At 46.1% G+C, this 19,614-nt stretch overlaps 1 protein-coding gene across 2 annotated transcripts in view; it reads right to left on the bottom strand.

Annotated features, from left to right (window-relative positions):
* Positions 1 to 1,721: 1,721 nt before the first annotated feature.
* parga (poly (ADP-ribose) glycohydrolase a) overlaps positions 1,722 to 19,614 on the bottom strand; it is a 32,719-nt gene continuing 14,826 nt past the window's right edge. For both annotated transcript variants that reach the window (XM_060073746.1, XM_060073747.1), the window contains exons 10-18: positions 16,455 to 16,534; positions 16,278 to 16,338; positions 16,021 to 16,096; positions 12,657 to 12,804; positions 8,405 to 8,483; positions 7,947 to 8,055; positions 6,893 to 6,998; positions 5,087 to 5,215; positions 1,722 to 3,306 (exon numbers count right to left, since the gene is read on the bottom strand). In XM_060073746.1, the coding sequence (XP_059929729.1) occupies positions 3,122 to 3,306; positions 5,087 to 5,215; positions 6,893 to 6,998; positions 7,947 to 8,055; positions 8,405 to 8,483; positions 12,657 to 12,804; positions 16,021 to 16,096; positions 16,278 to 16,338; positions 16,455 to 16,534 (973 nt within the window). In that variant the 3' untranslated portion in view covers positions 1,722 to 3,121. The remainder of the gene's footprint in view (positions 3,307 to 5,086; positions 5,216 to 6,892; positions 6,999 to 7,946; positions 8,056 to 8,404; positions 8,484 to 12,656; positions 12,805 to 16,020; positions 16,097 to 16,277; positions 16,339 to 16,454; positions 16,535 to 19,614) is intronic.

The raw sequence follows: 19,614 nt of genomic DNA, 5'->3' as shown, positions 1-19,614 counted from the left end.
GGTGCAGTGTGAACACTAGACACACTCAGACCTAATCATGGGAAGTATGATTTTTCAGTCTGAGACAACATTGCACATGTCTCCCCCCTCAGTGTTAATTATACCAACCAATTAAACTTTTATAAAGGCTGAAGCATGAGTCATTTGAACAAGTGGATGTCTGATTGATGGCCTTCACATACGAGTGGGTTAAAGCATTAGAAAACGTGCCCTTAATTGCCCCCAAATCTCCAAAACCGACCACCCCCCCCCCCCTCCCAATCCAGATGTTCATCATTCATGCTCTTTGGTACTGAATTGCGCAGTTGTATCAATCATGGCGCAATCAAACATCCAAAAGAAAAGGGTGGTAAGATGTTTTATGCATAAACATGTCCCTTATAAGGTAGGCTAATAATACATGTAGGAAAGAAACCCAACGAAAACTCAATCAAAAAAAAATCTGAAAAAAAATAATGTTTTTATTTATACTGCGGCATTTGTGAGAAATAAACCATATCATTCATATCCATTTTCATTTATGTAGGTCTACCTCTTGAACCCTCTCAAAGTGTTTTGTGTTGCAGTGGTTTCCAGCCAGCTGACCTGTAGAAGGAAGGGTCAGGCAATTATGAATGGAAATGCCAGTTTCTTGTAGTGACTTGGCAGCCTGACAAAGATGGAGCGAAGGCCAGTTTTTCCCTGGCGTTTTTTTAATAGTATTCATCTAGCTAGGAAGCCGGCTGCCGCTGGGTAACATTATAGCTCTGTGGTTAAATTACAAGCTTACTCAAATAATGACCCCAGTATACTGGCAGACATCGAGCAACACTAGTGCAATACTATTATTCCATGTTCAGAGTGAAATTGAAAAACTGGCTAAATGGCCCTTATTTTTTCCCCATAACTTCTCTGTGCAAAGTATTCATTCATGGATGACAGGTTTCAAGTATACGCCTATGGCACTGTGGATTAAAATAAAATATAGGCTACGGTTAATGTGGAACATTTTGTTGTATGATATGAACTAGACTGCAGTTTATTTCTAGTGTCACTGGGCTGTGGCTAGCCTGTTCAATGCTAATGAATTCAGTTAGCATCTGTAGCCGTTGCTAACGGACATCCTCATCAACAGTTGGCCTACAAAAGCGAATAGACACTGCTCCTATCTAATCTACTAGTCACTCAGTACAAAGAGCAGAGGCACAAATGTAATCCACTTTTCTCCTTCTATTTAAGGAAGTCCATGTCATTAGCTTATTTACCAACCATAATTTATCGAATAAAAAATGTTGAGGCAATATTAAATTAGCCCGAAGGCTATAGCCTAGGCCTATATGTGCCGTCTCCAAAATCAATTGTTTCCAGATAATTGAATTATGTATGATGTTATGATAGTGACAAATGTAGGGTGCCCTGGTACAACACAAACTAATATTCATTAGTTGTAATGATGCCATAAACGGCGATAAAGGCCATTTTTTGAGCTTGGTCTATGAATAATTGAACTGTATTTGTGTAAACAAAATACTGGCTTGGTGTAGGCTACTGTAAAAATGTGTTTACATTTGGTTTCCGATCATACTCAAATGGTCTTCGAGTCGCAAGCAGCTCTTTATCACACCATACATCCAGAGTAGGCCTAACAAACCACACTAAATCATTTAGACCCTAAGTAACCCTAACTTGACCCGTTCAAAACTGCAATCAACTGTACTACAATAAGAAATGCAATAAAACCGTTTGAACAGGATATATTTTAATTAAGAAATTATAATAAAAATAAATGACTAAGAAACCTACATTTACAATGCAATACAATTACAGCATTAAATCCCACCATTCAATCTATCCATTAAATAGTATGATATTGTCAATCAAACATCATGTGAACATCAACAGACCCTAATCGAAGCACATGTAGAGTAAAAGTAATATTTTAATCATGTGTTTCTAGCGTGCAGTTATTGCGCTGGCTAATATTGATGAATAATGATGCACCGTGAGCTGTCAGTGAATAAACCCATTTAGAGTTAGCATGGTGAGGCTGATATGTAATGTCACAGATGATAGCTAACTTGAACCCAATTGAACCCTCGCAATTTTGATAACATTTGTATAAAACATTGAAGTGCATCACATCACGATGAGCATGATTGAATATGGCAGTATATATAGCGTGTGGAGTATTCCAGAAATAAAGGGAGCGTAAACCATGCATAGATTGATTTAGAGTACGGCTCTCAGGCTTTCTCCTCCGTCATGATTGGGTACCATCATTCCCTAGAAGGTAACACTGACGATGCCCCGATCCCGATATTCATGCATATGATGACCGTATGGACCCCACTCCCAACCCTAACCTTCTGAGAGTAACAAAATCATAGATCCACCACGTGTCATGGCTAGGCTAACAAGAAGGGGTTGACAGCAACCGGGATTTACTATTGCCAAGACGGGCCTGTGTCACATAAGCTCACCAGGCGTTTGTTGACTACGAGGTCCCGATAGTACGACTAGCGACGAGCAGAAAGGCAAACTGTTTGGTAGGTTTCGGTTCTAGGCTGAGTGACATCAGGGAGGCAAAGAGAGAGAGAGAGAGAGAGAAAGAGATTGTGGTGAGGCAGCACATACTTGATACATGATCTGAACCAGATTTTTCTTTGTTAAGGAAACACCGTCCAAAGAAATAACATAATTTGTTTGTTAATTTATCATATCTACTCCCATCCCTTTACGGATAGCCATTTATGATACAATCAAGTACATGTGGGATGAATGTCAACGTCAGCAAACATGATTGAATATTCGAAAATTAAATATTTGCAATCTAAACTACTTATTATAATAAGCAGCACAGTGTGAAGGCTAAAATGAGATAGGGATACTAGTTTTGCAATCAATATCCACATGGGTTGCCATTATGCAACAAAGATGTTGTGAGAATAAGAACACAATTCCAGGTTATTTTCCTGTTTGAAATTGACTCCTGATACACTTCATTGGTTCAAAACGGTCAAAAAAGACTACTTCATAGCAGCATTTCTTTTCTCCTCAAAGGGATAGGAGTAGTGTTAACGTGTGGTTAAACCAAAGATTCCTATAAAACACTGTTGTGGTGTACGTCAGGACGGGCCGTCGCTCAGAGGCGGGATGCCCCGCCCGGGGACGTCCCAGCATCCTTTGTGGGGCTGGCGGCGGCAGGGACAGGCATCCTGGGCGACAGCCTCTCGTGGATGAAGTCGTAGAGAGAGGGGACGGGACGGGACGGGAGACAGTTGTTGCACCCGGCCATGGAGTAGTGGTTCAGCAGGCTGTATAGCTTCCCTGAGGGGGGGGGGGGGGGGGCGGAAGAGAGAGAGAGAGAGAGAGAGAGAGAGAGAGAGAGAGAGAGAGAGAGAGAGAGAGAGAGAGAGAGAGAGAGAGAGAGAGAGAGAGAGAGAGAGAGAGAGAATTATGAGACCGTTATTAAAGTGACAGAGCGAGAGAGAGCGAGATGGAAAATGGACAGAACGCTATGGAGGGTTGAGAAGGAGGGAAGAAAGAAAGGCTAAGGAAAAAATGTAAAACAGTTTATGAATCAAACATGCACGCAGACACACACACACACACACACACACACAAACAAAAGAGACACAAATGGATACAAACATCCCCCCCCACACACACACACACACACACACCCCCCATTCTGTGTCGCTCCACTTTAGAAAATGGATGGCCAGAGGGACATTTCCGTGAAAGGCTTCAATAAATGTCACAAGATAAAGAACGAGAAGGAGGAGGAGGAGATGGAGGAGGAGGAGATAGAGTGGGAGGAGGAGGAGTTCAGCCAGTAATCCCGCCATGACATTGGGTACACGGCCTGCTGAGGAAATAAGACGACCCATAAAGTGGACCAACTTAACATAGAGAGTGACATCTCTGCCCTTTACTGGGCGTCGGTCTTTTAAATGAAGCCGGGGCCCCAGAGTCCGACCTTCGTGTGGTTCAGGGCCCCTAGGGGACACATCCGGTGGCATCCCCAGAGTGCTGCTAGCTGGCGTCACATTCCTCACTGCTGGCCGTTATGTAATCTACTGTATACACTTAGACCGATAGACGCTGAGCAAACGCCAAGAGTGGGCTGTGGACCCGCTAGCGTCCACAGCATCCAAATGTTCTCCTGGTGTGTGTGTGTGTGTGTGTGTGTGTGTGTACGTTAGGGATGTGTCGGTCGCGACTGATTCGTTAAAACGAACGAATCCCGAACGTGAACGACAAGAACTGGTTCCCCAAAACAAGAAGAACTGGTTCTTTGATTCTTTTTTTTTAACATAAACCAAACATATGGTCACGTAAATAAAATATACAAACGAACAGAGCTCCGTCTCCCCGCGACTTCCATTGATTGAGTCTACAACTTTCTCAAAGATTCAGCCAATGAGAGGTAGCAATGGTGTTGGAATGGCACCTGGGTAAACCAATGACAAGGCGGTACCGTCGAATATGCGCGCTTTCTCTGTCTGACGTATCTTGGGTCATACCATTCGACTCATATATCCCCCTACATTTTTTCGAAAATAGACTTGACCTCCATCTGTTTATTGGATAAGCGCATTTCCCAATCCCAGGAGTCTTTGCTCCATTCTACGTCAATTTAAGAACAAACAAAGAAATTAAACTGCAGTTCGTATTTTTTATTTATGACCATGCAAGTTCTGTAATGCCTGAACAATGAAGAATTAAATGTAAAGTAAAATAAAATTATAAATGTAAAACCATGAATGAAATATAGAGAGTAAGCAAGTGGTATACATATTGGTGGGACGTTCAACATACTATGTAGCAGGCATCTCCAAACGGCGGACTGCGGTCTTGACGGTCCTATCCGGACCCACGACCAATTAAAAAATATTTTTTATTTATTTATTTTTTTTAAGATGTAATCTGACGTAACGAACGAATCAAAACGAACGAATCAAATAAACGAATCGTTATAGTGAACTGAACTGAAAGAACTAGTTCCCGGAAAAGAATCATTTTGCCCATCCCTAGTGTACGTGTGTGTGTTAGAGTGAGTGAGTTTGTGTATGTGTGGGGCGAGGCGTGTGTGTGTGTGTCCTACCGACGGTGGTCTGTCTTTCTGTGAGGAACGTGTGCATCTCGTGCACGTCTCTCATCAGCTGAGCCTCTCTGAAGGTGAAGTAGGCCATGTCTCTCCCGGCCTCTGCTGCTGCCATTAGCTGGATCAGGGCTGGGCGAGAGACACCCAGAGACAGTGGGGGAGAGCGAGGGCAAAAGAGGAGGAGTGAGAAGAGTAGGCAACAGTCAATTATAACAGAAAGGATTTATAACTGTATACTTAAGTTATAAGTTGCAATCTCAAAGATTTCCACATCAATAAATGTCTGTCAAAGACTTATTTTAAGAATCTATCGCCAAATGAGGCAATACAATGGTGATGAGCCATTAAGAACTGGCGACACTGTTTGAAGGGATCCCAGGGCAAAATGGCCACTTATAGCCCAAGGTGTCGCCAAAGAGAACGAAAAGGCTATCCTCGAGATCGCAGCAATAAACAAAGCACACAAATTAAATGGACATCGTTACAGATAAGGCATGGCTAACATAAGAAAGGACCAAAAGCCTCATTTGTACTGGAAGAAAACCCCTTGCCTCTGTGGTGGCGTTTAATCGCGTAAGACATTGCAAATAGGGTCCCGGTTGACGCTCAAATATTAAACAGGACCCATATCAGCTGCAGATTAATCAGAGCGCACAATAAGCCATCATTTACCGGGACTCTGTAATCGTTGCGTCAATACTACAGCTGGAGCCAAGCACCTCGCCTCGAGTCTCCTCTACCGTCGACGCCGTGAAGTACGGTTATGGCCTTCTTAAAATAACAGATATGCTAATTGCAGCGGTGATGGGAGGGGACTCCAACGAGCGAACTCCGTGGAGACCGCCGTCTGTAAACCCAGCGGATCTATTCATAGAAGGCTCGCGGAAAGGAAACTAATAACTGTAAATAATAAAACGCTTGGTGCCGCGCATGGAAACATAATAACATGGCAATAACATAGCACATGAGGAGACCGGGTGTAGGCCCTCGCGAGAGATCGCACGCCACCACATCGTTCGAAAACAATATTAAAGATTAAAGAATTATTAAAGATTAAAAACTCCAAATAGTGATGTCACATGACATGACACGAGGCGTGGCTTTAGTCGGTTCCTCGGATGAGCGGGAGACGATGTGAGTGTGTGCGGTGAGGTATCCACAGGGGACGGTGAGGGCCCCCTGCCGTTCCCCGGTGTGTGTGTGTGTGTGTGTATGTGTGTGTGTGTGCAGAGGGTGACGTGCAGGTGTGGATTTACGAGCCCCCCACCGCGTAATCAATAGGCCTTTTAATGGAGGACATAAATGTGTGTCAGCTGATGGATGAAGGGAGGGGGGGGGAGGGCACAGGGAGGAGCAGTCTCTGTAGACGTGTTGTATGTATGTGCAACAGGAAACACATAGGGAGGTCGGGGGCACAGGGAGTGGAAGAGTAAAGCAGGGGGGGAAGAGAGGAAGAGGACGAGGAAGAGGCTAATTCGGAGGACGTAACGACTGCAATGCACTCTCGGGTCAGGCCGTTACTTTGATTTATGTTACATTATGACACACTGGCTTTTCAGGATGTTATATTACGCACACACACACACACACACACACACACACACACACACACACACACACACACACACACACACACACACACACACACACACACACACACACACACACACACACACACACACAGCGCGAGAGAGATAGAGAGCAAGAGAGGGCTGCTTACGTCATTGGTAGTTAATAAAAAAAGACATGACTTTTTTAATTTAAGTTGGGTTGGAGGGACGATGAGTTAGCTTCAGCCAACTGTACCTTTAAGCCGTGGGTCCCCGCCAAACGCGCCACAGCCCCAGTTTCCGGTGGCCACCGCGGAGAGGTGCTTGCGGTTGGCGCCGGGCCGGAAGAACCCGCAGTATGCCTAATATGGGCACACAGGAAGTGTGGATATTTGAATTGGCCCCCGTCACAAGATGAAAGACGATAATTCAGGGGCATTCGTCGTTCTACCTCGAGAAACTTTAGCTCCAAACTTGAGGTGGACGCTATTCAGAGCAAAATCTTCTGGCAGTATCAAGCATATTTAAGGTTACATTATCAACTGGCCGTGAATTGCATGTGTGTAAGTATTATCAATGCCAAGAATAAAGTAAAAAAATATTATTATTTATATTATTTTATATTCTATTCCATAGAGTGTTATGGAATAAACATAATATCTTTGCTGTTAAAAAACATATGCCTCTTTTAGTCTTTCTTTTTCTAGGTGGACATGGGTTGACATTAATTTTAAGGTTTCTTTACAAACCGATTCAAATATGCATCAAATCTGAAACACAGAAACAACGACGACTATATAGTGACAACCAGGGCCAACAGGACAGAGGCTCACGTTGGACAGCTGTCCTGTCGATGGAAAAAGATTGCTGCTGTCACTCCCGTCCATCTCCCGCCCTCTACATACACATACATCACATTTAATTAAACAATATGTGCATTTTATGTCGGGAATGTTATAGCGGACAGACAGCCATAGCATGACGGACATCGATGCAAACCTTTCATGTGATTAATGACAATCTGAATAGATATTGAAACACTGACGTCAAAAGGCTGTTAAACGTGCTCATTTAAACCGATGAAAATAGAGTGTTCCCTGCTTTTGCGCCGACCATGTTGGGGTTAAGCCTTGTAGGGGCTAGAGTTCGGTTCCGACATGTGGAGAGTCTATCCGTCTTTTCTTCAACTTACTTTCCCGCCTCTCCTCACTGCTCTGTCCATACAAAAGGCACAAAAGCATGTAACAACACAAACAAACGATGGCAATCCCCTGTCTCCCCAGCGCCATACTGAGGGCGAGGGCACCCACCTTGTTGAGCTCTCGGCTCATCTTCTCGGGCTGGAACTGCTCCAGGGAGTACTGGTACTTGATGGCGTCCAGGGCCACGATCTCCGTGCACCTCCTCTGCCAGTCATCCCTGACAGGAGGACACCCCCGGAAAAACAAACAGAGTCACATCGTTTGACCTGGACTGGGGCTTGCTATTTCATGTTTTATTCTAAACATTTCATTTTATACCGTCCTTATATTGGATCACAAAAAAAGTGAATTATTTGAGCCAGATTGTATTATCACTATGTTACAGTCTGTTTATTTTATTATGGAAAGCAATGTGTAGCACACATTTTATGAGTTTATCTGTAAAAAAAAAAAAAAGAAAAGATGTTTACTACCGTTCTTATTGTGATAAGTCATTATTTTGGTTACTCAGTAGGAAAGCTGAACTGGGATAGGGTCTGCTGTAATCACAAGAGAGGGTTCAGTACCTGGGCGTCTCATCCTTGTGGCTCTCCTTCCACTTGTAGGTATCTGAGTATCCCGTATATTTACTATACTGCTCAGTACCTGCACACACACAAGAAGACACACGACAGAGGAGTCACACAGCTGACATTTACCAGCACTCTGTCACAGACACACGTGTTGCCGCGCGCCTGAATCTATTTCCGTGCTCCCCTTCCTTAAATCAAATCTGATTCTCCGCTGCCTTGCCCATCAGGGGCGCCGATGTATCAGCGGGTATTGGGTTGTCGTAAATAAAGAAAAAAGGAAAAAAGCATTGATTGAATAAGTAATCCGCTTTGGTCTTTGAAATGAAAAGCTTTCAGCCGTAATGGAAGGAGGAATGGGTTAGTGTAGCAGAATTTAACCTTGGAACCGCTGTGCAAAAAAGGTAAGAGGCATTTCCGCCCCCTAGTCTTAAACACTTGAGTGTATGCGTATGCACTTCGGCCTGGAGAAACAGTAGGTCTTCCTTCAGCAGTGGTGTTTAACATCTAGAGCACAAAGATTGCATCGTGGCTCATTATACTTCTAACAGTACCTCTCATTACGGACCCTGATTCAGGTATATAACATTCATCTTACGTACATTATTCATGAGATTCGTTAGGAATCCTTGAATTTTCAATTCACTTTCAAGTTACCTGCAAACAAGTGTGCTACTGTTCCAGAAGCTTTTGTGCACGTGTGCGCAAATGGGTTTGTGTGTAATCTTCAGTTCATAAAGGAGAAGGTAGAGCCTTGGGCCTCTTGCTCAAGCCACTAACCATGACACCACCTCGCCCCCATACAGAACTCCAGTAAAACAGCACAAAAAAAACCTTTTCCAGCCGGTAAACCAAACCAGAGTAGCTACATCACAAGACATCCATCAGCCCGGTCCTGCCTTCACCTTGAATCCATTTAGTAGCAAGTGAGCGACCATGACAGCATCCAGACACACACGCAGCCATCGCTACATTACCACCTGACCCTTTGGTTGACCAATCAGAACAGAGCCAAGGGCCACCCAAACAAAACAAACAAAAAAAGACGCACGTCACGACAACGTTAAAGGAAGCAAATAGAATTAGATAAGAGAGAGGGAGAAAGAGAGGGGGAGAGAGAGAGGGTGAAAGACAGAGGGGGGGAGAGAGAGAGGGTGAAAGAGAGAGGGGGGGAGAGAGAGAGAGAAAGGCAGATAAAGAGAGGGAGAGAAGGAAATAGATGAAAAGAGAAGGAGAGAGATAAAGAGAGGGAGAGAGATAAAGAGAGGGAGAGAGATAAAGAGAGGGAGAGAGATACAATAGAGATAAGTAATTGAGAATTTTAAGAGGAAGGAGGCGGGCCAGAGCCTCAGTTCGTGCCAAGAATACTCTGCAACATTTTAATAAATCCATGACATAATTGGCTCATTCCATTAGCAGAGCGATGACCTAAGTTTGGTTATAAATTCTTCCGTGTCCAAATGTAATAACGTTAAGTGAAGGAGGCGGTGGGGGGGGAGGAGGAGGAGGAGGAGGGAGGGGGGGGGAGTCACTTAGAGATGAAGGTGATTCAGAGGGGTCGCTTCCTAGAGGACGGCGTCACACAGAATAAAACAGCCTTCTCATGGCTGGGAACCCGAGGCAAAGCGCGTTACATCTGGACGTCGACAGAGCCGCCACTGGGGCTTTCCCTTCGTGCATTTAGATTAATGTTTGTATAGAAACACTGAGCGAGTGTCCTGAGATGAGCAACAGCGGGAGGGTATTGAGCACTGTCCAGACCATGGAAACCTCTGTTCTGTTCCTGGCTCTGCACGCCCACGTGTAATTTGTCTCTGCTGCCGTGCCCGTCTACAAGTACGCCTGCAGCCCCCCTCCCCCCCCCCCCACCACCACCACCTAACCCCCCTCCCTCAGCAGACGTCCAGGAGCATCCCTTTCCATTTGAGCATCGCCGTCACGACTGCAAAGTTAGGTGCCCTTTCTCTGAAGAAAGAACGCCAAAGATCCTGGCTCTGATGACCTCAAGAGGCGCCGTCAATGTCACACATCCCCCACCTGATACGAGACAACTTCCTTTAGTTATAAAAAGGCCGAATAAATGAGCAAGACATTTGGCACAGTCCGGATTTAACTGACTAATGAATCAACTCCGAGCGATCTCTCTCCTTCGGAGGGAAAAGCACTTCCACTAGTGGAGGGGTAGGGGGCTGGGTGGGGGGGGTGGAGGGTTGGCTGAGTCGGAGCTAAAAGTCCATTGAGGAATCGGCTCTGGACCCAACGAAAGTAAAGGAAGTTTCTTCTTCTTTTATGGTTGGGGGGGGGGGGGGGGGGGGGGGGTGGCTGATGAGAGGCTACATCAACCACCCACTGCAAGATCAATGAACACAACCTGCCACACACACTGTGTGTGTGATGGAGACCGATTATAGCCCTACAGTATATAAAACTGTACGCTTATGAAAACAACGACGGACGGAGAAGAAAGAGATGTAGAGGTTGCATTTGGGACAATCCACAAATCGGCTTATATATTAAAAAAAAATCATCATTTTGTTTTGCCTTTAAAGACAAGACAGTGAAGAGAGGCAGAGAAGGAACAACATATTTGATAGGTCCAAACGTGTGAATCAAACCTGGGTCACTCCATGCATATTGCCTACATGGTTAACGCACTAGGGAGTTGACCCACGAGCCACGAATGTCACCACTCTGCTAGTCCCTTATTGTAGCATGGAACCATATATTATGTACATATATACCAAGTATATAGTTGACCATCCGCAGTAGCATATCACCACACCCGTCCCCATACAAGGCGAGCCACCGTCTTAGACGATAAGGTACCAGAAGTAAAGCACTGTGTGCCGGGTGAGCAAGCTGTTCCGTAACAAACGGGGCGAATATAATTGTCATCTCTCCGTGTCGACGTGCTGGAAAGGAGAGACATGGAAACAGGTGTTCCTCCCGACAAAGGGTTCATAAGTGGGAACACGGAGATGGCTTCCATCCATCCAAAAGATGGATGGATGGACAGCAGGAGAGGAGGGTGGAAACGACAGTGAGTCAAAGGAAAGCGAGGCAGTAGCCGGGGTACACAGAGAGCGGCGGAGGGAACAACAATCAGAAGCCTGAGTCAAATATGTCCTCTTAAACCATTAAAGCCTACAGTCATTTGGTAGACACTTTTATCCAAGGCAACTTACAGGGAAAAATATGTAAATGAGCATGTGGGGGAGACTGCTTACATTTTGGAGATTTCAGCGTCGGCGCTTTAGTCTGGGAGCGTGCACCGTAACCGCGACTCGACGTAAGATATGCAGTCTGAATCGACAGACTGAGAACGTGGACACGGCCAGTAAAACAGTGAGTGCTTCAACAAACGGTCAGGTATGTGTGCACAGGCAGAATCCAGACAGAATCCATCAAGTGCAGACATCTGTGAGCAGCCGTGTCTATCTGAGCGTTTACTGTGCAGACGGCAGAGTTTGAAAAACCTGCCCTGGCGTCAACAGGATGGATTTACAATGTCAAACGTGGACCGGGTCATACACCAATGAGAGGTTCCTGGCTCTGTTCGCTTCCTCCATCACTGCCGTGAACAATTTGGTGTGTGTGTGTGTGTGTGTGTGTGTGTGTGTGTGTGTGTGTGTGTGTGTGTGTGTGTGTGTGTGTGTGTGTGTGTGTGTGTGTGTGTCCGGTATTTGTTAAAAAGGCCATGTTGAGTGCTGCTTCTGTCCTGGGGGGGTGATGGACAGGTGTGTCTACCTCCCCGGTTTGAAATGTGCACTTTTATTTTGAGCATTGACATTTCTCCTGCTCCTTATCTTAGGTGTGTCAGGTGTGTAACTACGGTGGGTCAGGTAAGTGATCTGAGGTGCCGTTAGGTGTGTTTCACGGTGTTACAGGTGTGTGATCTGATGTGTGTCAGGTAGGGGTGTAACGATATGTATTCGTATTGAACCGAATCGGTACGGACGTCACGATTCGGTGCATGGATTTACAGAATACATGGTATAAAATTAAATAAAACTGGCGTGCAAATTAATTTAGGTAATGCCGAACTAATGTTAGAGACGCGATCTTCATGGACAACTGAGACGCCTGAAAGGGGGCCGGCAAGTTCCGAGCTACACACGCCGTCGGTTGATTGGTCGACAGAATCGCACTTCCGTGAGACAGGGGAATAAGAAACAAACACATTATCCGCGAGGTATTTCTGGACAACGGCGAAAGCTGAAGAAAATGACGCACAAAGGTTTGTTCTTACCTGTGATGATGAGGCACTCGTTGCTCTCCAAGGCCTCTGTGAAGAGGCGGGAGGCTATGAGCTCCGGGTTGATGAGGAACCTGATCTCCTCCTGGACCAGCCCGTGGCCTGTCACCCCCCCACCCACACACCTGTTGGCAAAATCCACCTGAACCACACGCACACGCACACACACACACACACACACACACACACACACACACACACACACACACACACACAGTTAGTATCGAAAAGGGTCATCTTTACAATCTATTAGTGGTGCAACGGTTCACGGGTTACCCGTGATCCGTACGGATCAACCCTCACGGGTTCGGGACGCAAGTGATCCGCGGATCGGCTGATAAAAAAAAAATTTTGCGTTCACGTGATCAGCGCATGTTTAGAGGACAATTCCGGTATTAACAACATCATCAAGTATCGTAGCGAAATACAGTTTCTGTTGTTTTATTTGGCGTTCCGTAAATCCCATTGAAACGGAAACTGGAACCGGACATGTTTATGTTAGGTTGTAGTCTTTTCGCTCGGTTCTCCGTATCAACAGTAGGGCTAGAACCGAGCGAAAAGACTACAACCAATCTCCCTTGCAATAAGCAATGAGTCTTCCAACCGAAATCAATGGATTTACAAAATGCCAAATAAAACACGACAGAAACTGTATTTCGCTACCATACTTGATGAAAAAAAAAAAGTCTAAACTCTCCCCAGGCAATGCAGACATCCTGAATTGTAAATCCAGGGTTAGGGATTATTTACTATCCATGTTAAAAGAAGAAGGAATAATTCCTCAGATTGCATTTTTTTTTAATATTGACCATGCTTAAAGGAAGCAGGATTATTACCAAATTTTTCACTTTATTTTGCTTTTACACATTTGAAGATTTTATTTAAAATCACATTTGTCTTGTAATCTTTATTGTTGTTGTTGATCCGAAAATGATCCGACCCGTGACTCAAAAACCGTGACACGATCCGAACCGTGAGTTTTGTGATCTGTTGCACCCCTACAATCTATATTAACTGTTAAGTCATATAAAATATGCTTTTATCCGAATAAAAGTCGGTAGGTAACTGCAACACTATCCTGCTCTACGCTGGCATTGAGTCCGCCTAAGACATAGACCAACAGGACGGCAAAACCTGTATAAAATGATGTTAGTACTCAAAAAATGTATGTTTTCTTCCCACTGTGCTCTTTTTCTTTTTATCAATGGCAGTGTGTCCAAGCTCAAATATATCTTCCCTGGTCTGATTGGATAATTGAAAAATTTACCAGCCCTGTGAAGAATTCTCGACACCGTTACAAACTCCACCCTAAATCAGGAATCACAGAGATGTTTATAGATTTACACACACACACACACAAGAGTCACCCGGTTCTGCCCAATCAGCAGGACGAGCTCTGCGTGGCGAGGCGTCGGCTACGGTCGCTGGCGTGATTTGAACAGATGACTCTATTAGCCCGTCCTTATTAGCTGCCACCCACTGTGGCCGTTTAACACAGACAGATGCCTAAAGATCGGAACGCTACATCCTGCTGGCGGATAATCCAATCAGCGGCTCGGAGGGTGGGACGCACGCCGCATCCATCACGGTGGACGACCGAGGGAGGCCGCAGTCCGACGTGAACGCGTGGGGCCCGACGATGGGATCACACGCTGGTCACTACGCCCTGCAATGTGGAAGTGTGGTCGGACGCTCAGTGACACAAGTCGTCCCATTCAGAATTTCTGCTGGAGGAATTGGTGTAAAGCAGCCGGATTTTGCCGTTGGATTGTCGTTTTTTGTCGTTACGCTCTATTCTGTTTGCTGAGCGAGTAGTTCCGTCGATATTTTAAAAACGTCATTTCTGTAATTTCATTACATTTTATGCCATCTACAATCATTCATTAATAATGAAAGATCGCTCTTATAATTTGATTATCAGCATTATTTATACACAACAAATGTAATGCGATACAGATCAGCTAACAAATGTGTGCGACGTTAATACCTCAAGCAAATAGGGATATTTCCAGTAACGCTGGCATCGTGGTTAACTTGCCAATATGGGACGAAGATTTCAAATGAAAAGCGCCAGATCTGACCCTCCACATTGTGTGTGCGTGTGTGTGTGTCTTTGTGTGTGTGTGTGTGTGTGCGTGTTTTTGTTTCGGAGGAAGGACGTAGGCGTGAGTGAAGCCCATTCACAGCACTCCCTTATTCTGCCTTCTAGATCCTGTCAGGGGGTTGAGGGGTTGTGCTCACTGGGCCACGTCCGTGTTTGGATGCATGACAGCGGGGGGGGGGTGGAGGGAGGGAGGGAGGGAGGCGGGTGCTTGGCTTTTCTCTTTCTTTTCATTGAAGTCAGCCTCTCCCCCTGGCTATCTTGCACCCTGGTACCCCCCTTTTACCCTTCCCCTGCAGCCCCCTCCACTCCACCCTCCTCTTGACACAATGACAGCCGTCCCCACCCTATCAGAGCCCCCGCGCTCCACCAAGAGGCAGCCGTCACTCCGGAGGTACTCCACCCCACCACCACCACCACTGATAGGTCGAGGCCTGCTGCGATGGCAGGCTGGCTGGCTGGCTGGCTGGCTGGCTGGCTGGCTGGCCCTCCCAGCCCCTCCACCATCATCCCACCCATGGGTCCCTTCCTCCTCTCTCTCCCCCCCACCCCCACCACCACCCACACCACCCTCGCCCCTCCCCAGGGCCACTCGTGTGTACACATCAACTGTCAACCACAGGAAAAACAAACCAGCTGCATGGCAACACTAGTGGGCGATGGTGATGGGTGGAGGGGTGCAGGGGTGAACCCAGCCAGACAGATATGATGTCAGCAGTTTATCCACTAGTGTTGCATGGCAACACTAGTGGGCGATGGTGATGGGTGGAGGGGTGCAGGGGTGAACCCAGCCAGACAGATATGATGTCAGCAGTTTATCCAGGTAGATGCACACTGAAATATACTGGGGGGTCTGAAGAAAGAGCAGTCAACACGGCGAAAGGGAGGAGAAAACATCCCGTACTGCTTATTATACTGGAATGCATCATATAGGTTTTTAGACACCGATTCAAATTCAATGTATCAATGTATCAATGTATGGATCTCTGCATATGTATGAATAGGATCCAAATGTGTTTGTGGTTTTATTTCCGCATTACCATTACCTTTGATCCAAAGACATAAAGGTTGAATATGTTCAGGTGCATGGCATTAAAGAGCAGGTATTTTGGGGGCTTATCATGTGGTGGCTACAGCTGGTCAGTGGGGATTGAGCCTGCGTACCTTCCGGCTTAGAATGGCCCTGGGAACATCCTAGCCAGAGAACCTAAAATCCTATATTGTATCACAGCAGGAACTCCTAAATGGGACTCGAACCTGTAGCATCCCGTATCCGTGTTCCTCGATCGTCCCCTCACACGTGATGTGCAGTCGGGTCATCAGGGTCTTAGAGCTGGAGGGAAGAACCACAACACTCAGATCAGTGATGTTATGCCTCAGGGTGGCAGATACCATTAAATGGAATAACATATCCAGGAACATCAAAATATTTAAAATATTGACGCAAACTTAGATTTCGATGTGTCAGAGAATATTCGTCGATGAATAGCTCATTATAGATGATGCATTATTACCTTTCCCAGTTCGGAGGGTTGCTCAAACACTGTCTGGTGAACGTCACGAGACCTTTGGGCCCTTGAACCAAAACAAAGATTTTTTGTTATTCATTCACCCGAGCTGTATGAGCCTGGAAAGGCATCAAAACACAAAGCAGTAGCCATGATACCAGTGGGTCATATTTCATAGCTTACGTGTCTGTGTGACTCTCCTGAAGTAGCACAACAGCGTTTTTAACTTCTCGATCTTCCTCAACGAGTAGCCTTCGAACAATCTGAAACGGGCCAGAGATACTTTGAGGAAAAAGATTCTTGTCAAGTAGACACTGTATTCAATCTACTCGGAAGAGTTTGGGAGAAACAATAGCATTCGCTGTAATAGAGACAGATTCTTTGCAAATAAGCGGAATATCTTCTGGGGAGATTGTTTTGAAGGGAGGTAGTCAGAAACACAGCAGTTTGCACAATACATGACAATTAAGAAAAAATAATAAAAACCTTTTATAGTTGGTATACACAACACCCATTGTGGACTTGATTTGTGTACTTCATAACTGCCACAATATTGGCACCCTTAAACTCCAAGTTATCTTTATAATAGTGAGAATTTATTAAACTGATGGTTGAATTTATCTCTCTTCATACATTGTCTCATAAGTCTAATTTCGTCCAATAGAGTCTGGTGGTTCCTGAATCCTGGTGTGCTCAGAGTACTCTGCTGTGTGAGGTTGGATCACTAAGCCACACTGAAATTGCCTTTTGGGTCCCGGGATGGAAAAGCTTAAGAACCCCCCTATCCTTCACTACGGCTCTGAGGGGGGGCGGTGAGTGAACTCAATGGTTAAGTCGGACATTCAGTCTCTCTGCCATCCACTCTGAATGGAAGAACAAAAACAGCAGTGCCTGAGGCAACTTGTGTCAGAAGAATCAAGGCTAAACGCGTAGCAGGGGAAAGGGAGTGCAAAGAGGGTGGGGGGGGGGTGGGGGGGGAAATACTTCATGTAGTCCAGTATGAAATCGAGTAACCCCTTTCGTAGAAATAAGGTGCACAGAAACATGGTTTCTCTTGGTTATATAAAGAACTCAATCACAGAGCTGACACGATCTGACAGAACGACACAGTTTTTCCCTAAAAACATAAAGTATTCCAAGCTATTTGGGCATTTTACATGCAGTATTTCTAGAATAAAAGTTGGACTTCACCTATTTGTGTCATATTTGTGCATTTTGTATTCTGTAGCAAAGTCGGTGAATGCAGACTGGCTGGCATTAACAGTGGAGGGTGTTTTCTGCAAGTGGATTAACCCTCAGCGTCTTGATACAACCAAGGGAAGGGGAGCTGGCCGGTACTCGGCCGGCTTGATATGGGCAGCCTAAACCAAGCGGGCGGCCGCCTGCGCTAAGAGCAGAGTAAAGCCACTTCCAATCAGAACGCACCATGTATCCGTACCTCTCACGGCACTTCAGCGAGAAACCAGTAACGACAACAGCAACAACAACAAAAAACCGACCCGGCAAAGCAGGGAGTAAAATGAAATGACAAAAGGAGGGAAAGCTGATGCACTAAAAGCCCCGGGGCAAGAGAGGGACAGAAAGGAAAAAAGGCCCACGCATCCAAGGCGATCTGCTTATTGACTATAGAGGTTTCTTCCTACTCTGTCCATCAGGCATTCCCTCACTCAATGCCGTGGTCACACTCTCTCACCCCTTCTCCTCCTCCCCCCCTCCCCCCGGTCCCTTCAGCCATGAGTAGAAGGACCATCCTGCCCTAATGTTCCCAAGGAGGAGACACACCGGTGACGCACGTGGACAGTGCCCGGATGGGGGGGGGGACTGCCCGATGCACAATAAATCAGGGCCTCATCTCTAAAGTGCCAAAGAGATGGAATCCCCGTGGTGGTTTACTCAAGACGTTTCCAATTATTATGTTTACGGCTGTGCAATTCTGCAAAACAATGCATCTCCAAAAAGGGGCCAACGTTCTCCCACCATTTCCCTACAGACAATTATTTTCTTGCAGATCAGCCGAAGGTATCAGTTTAAGAAGCAGCCGCAACAAGGTTTAAGGCCGATAATGAGCTATGGGCATGACAGAAATAAACAAATTGAATAAAACAAAAACACAATATATATATATATATACATATACACACACATCTTATTTTTGTGTATCCTATTCATTTGCCTTTCTGTATGAGTAAAAAGCCCAAGTGGAAGGCGAGGGGAAGGTACCTCCCCCCCCCCCCCCCCCCTCCTGCTCATATCTATCCATCACTTAACAAGAGGACAGACCTTGACAGTTGTGCCAAAACAGCAATCAGGAGATTGCCTGCCGCCCGGCCCCGGCCAAGACGGAGCGCTACTGTAGCCGATAAGCAAAGTGACGGACACTCACTCAATTACCGCGGTGAGGGGGCGGGGGGAGCGGGCGGAGGGGGGGGGTCCAATAACGATCCAGGGAGCGCCCGTATCGGACGGGGGCTGGACGCCGGTACAACAAACTTGTTGTTGATTTTTCTCCCTCGCTCAGCAGGGCGTGGGGGTTGGTGGGGGTGGTGGGGGTGTTGGGGGAGGGGGGATGCTGATAGTAAAAAGAGAAAGCAGAAACGGTGGAGGCAGCCTTCTGCGATGGCTTGGCCGCTGCCAGGTCTGAAACGGCCATCTCTCTCTCTTTCTCACTCTCTCGTTCTCCGTCTCTCTCTGGTCGTCTGAATCGATGCTCAAGCTATAAGGTGTGCCTTACCCCCACTTAGCCTGCCTGTGGCATTTACAGACCAGGGAGATGTCACAGAGGGTCTGATTGAAGGTCTGGACCAGATATCATAGAGGGTCTGATTGAAGGTCTGGACCAGATATCATAGAGGGTCTGATAGAAGGTCTGGACCAGATCTTATAGAGGGTCTGATAGAAGGTCTGGACCAGATTCAAAGAGGGTTTTAAAGGAGGGATAGTCCAGATATCATAGAGGGACTGACAGAAGGGACGGACCAGATCTCACAGAGGGTTTTTAAGGAGGGGTGGACCAGATCTCACAGAGGGTTTTTAAGGAGGGGTGGACCAGATCTCACAGAGGGTTTGCAAGGAGGGGTGGACCAGATCTCACAGAGGGTTTGCAAGGAGGGGTGGACCAGATCTCACAGAGGGTTTGCAAGGAGGGGTGGACCAGATCTCACAGAGGGTTTGCAAGGAGGGGTGGACCAGATCTCACAGAGGGTTTGCAAGGAGGGTGCCCATTTCAGATGATCGACTGCATGATTTAACATTGAGTTAAAATAATAAGTGAAGTGCAGAGAAGGGAGGCTAGAAAAACCCCAGCACAAAGCGTGCGTATAAAGAGTGCAATCTGGTGCTGCTG

This window comes from Gadus macrocephalus, chromosome 15 (assembly GCF_031168955.1).
Source record: "Gadus macrocephalus chromosome 15, ASM3116895v1".
In the NCBI taxonomy this organism is placed as follows: domain Eukaryota; kingdom Metazoa; phylum Chordata; class Actinopteri; order Gadiformes; family Gadidae; genus Gadus; species Gadus macrocephalus.
Note: the sequence above shows the minus strand (reverse complement) of the source record. Positions and strands in the feature narration are given on the sequence as shown.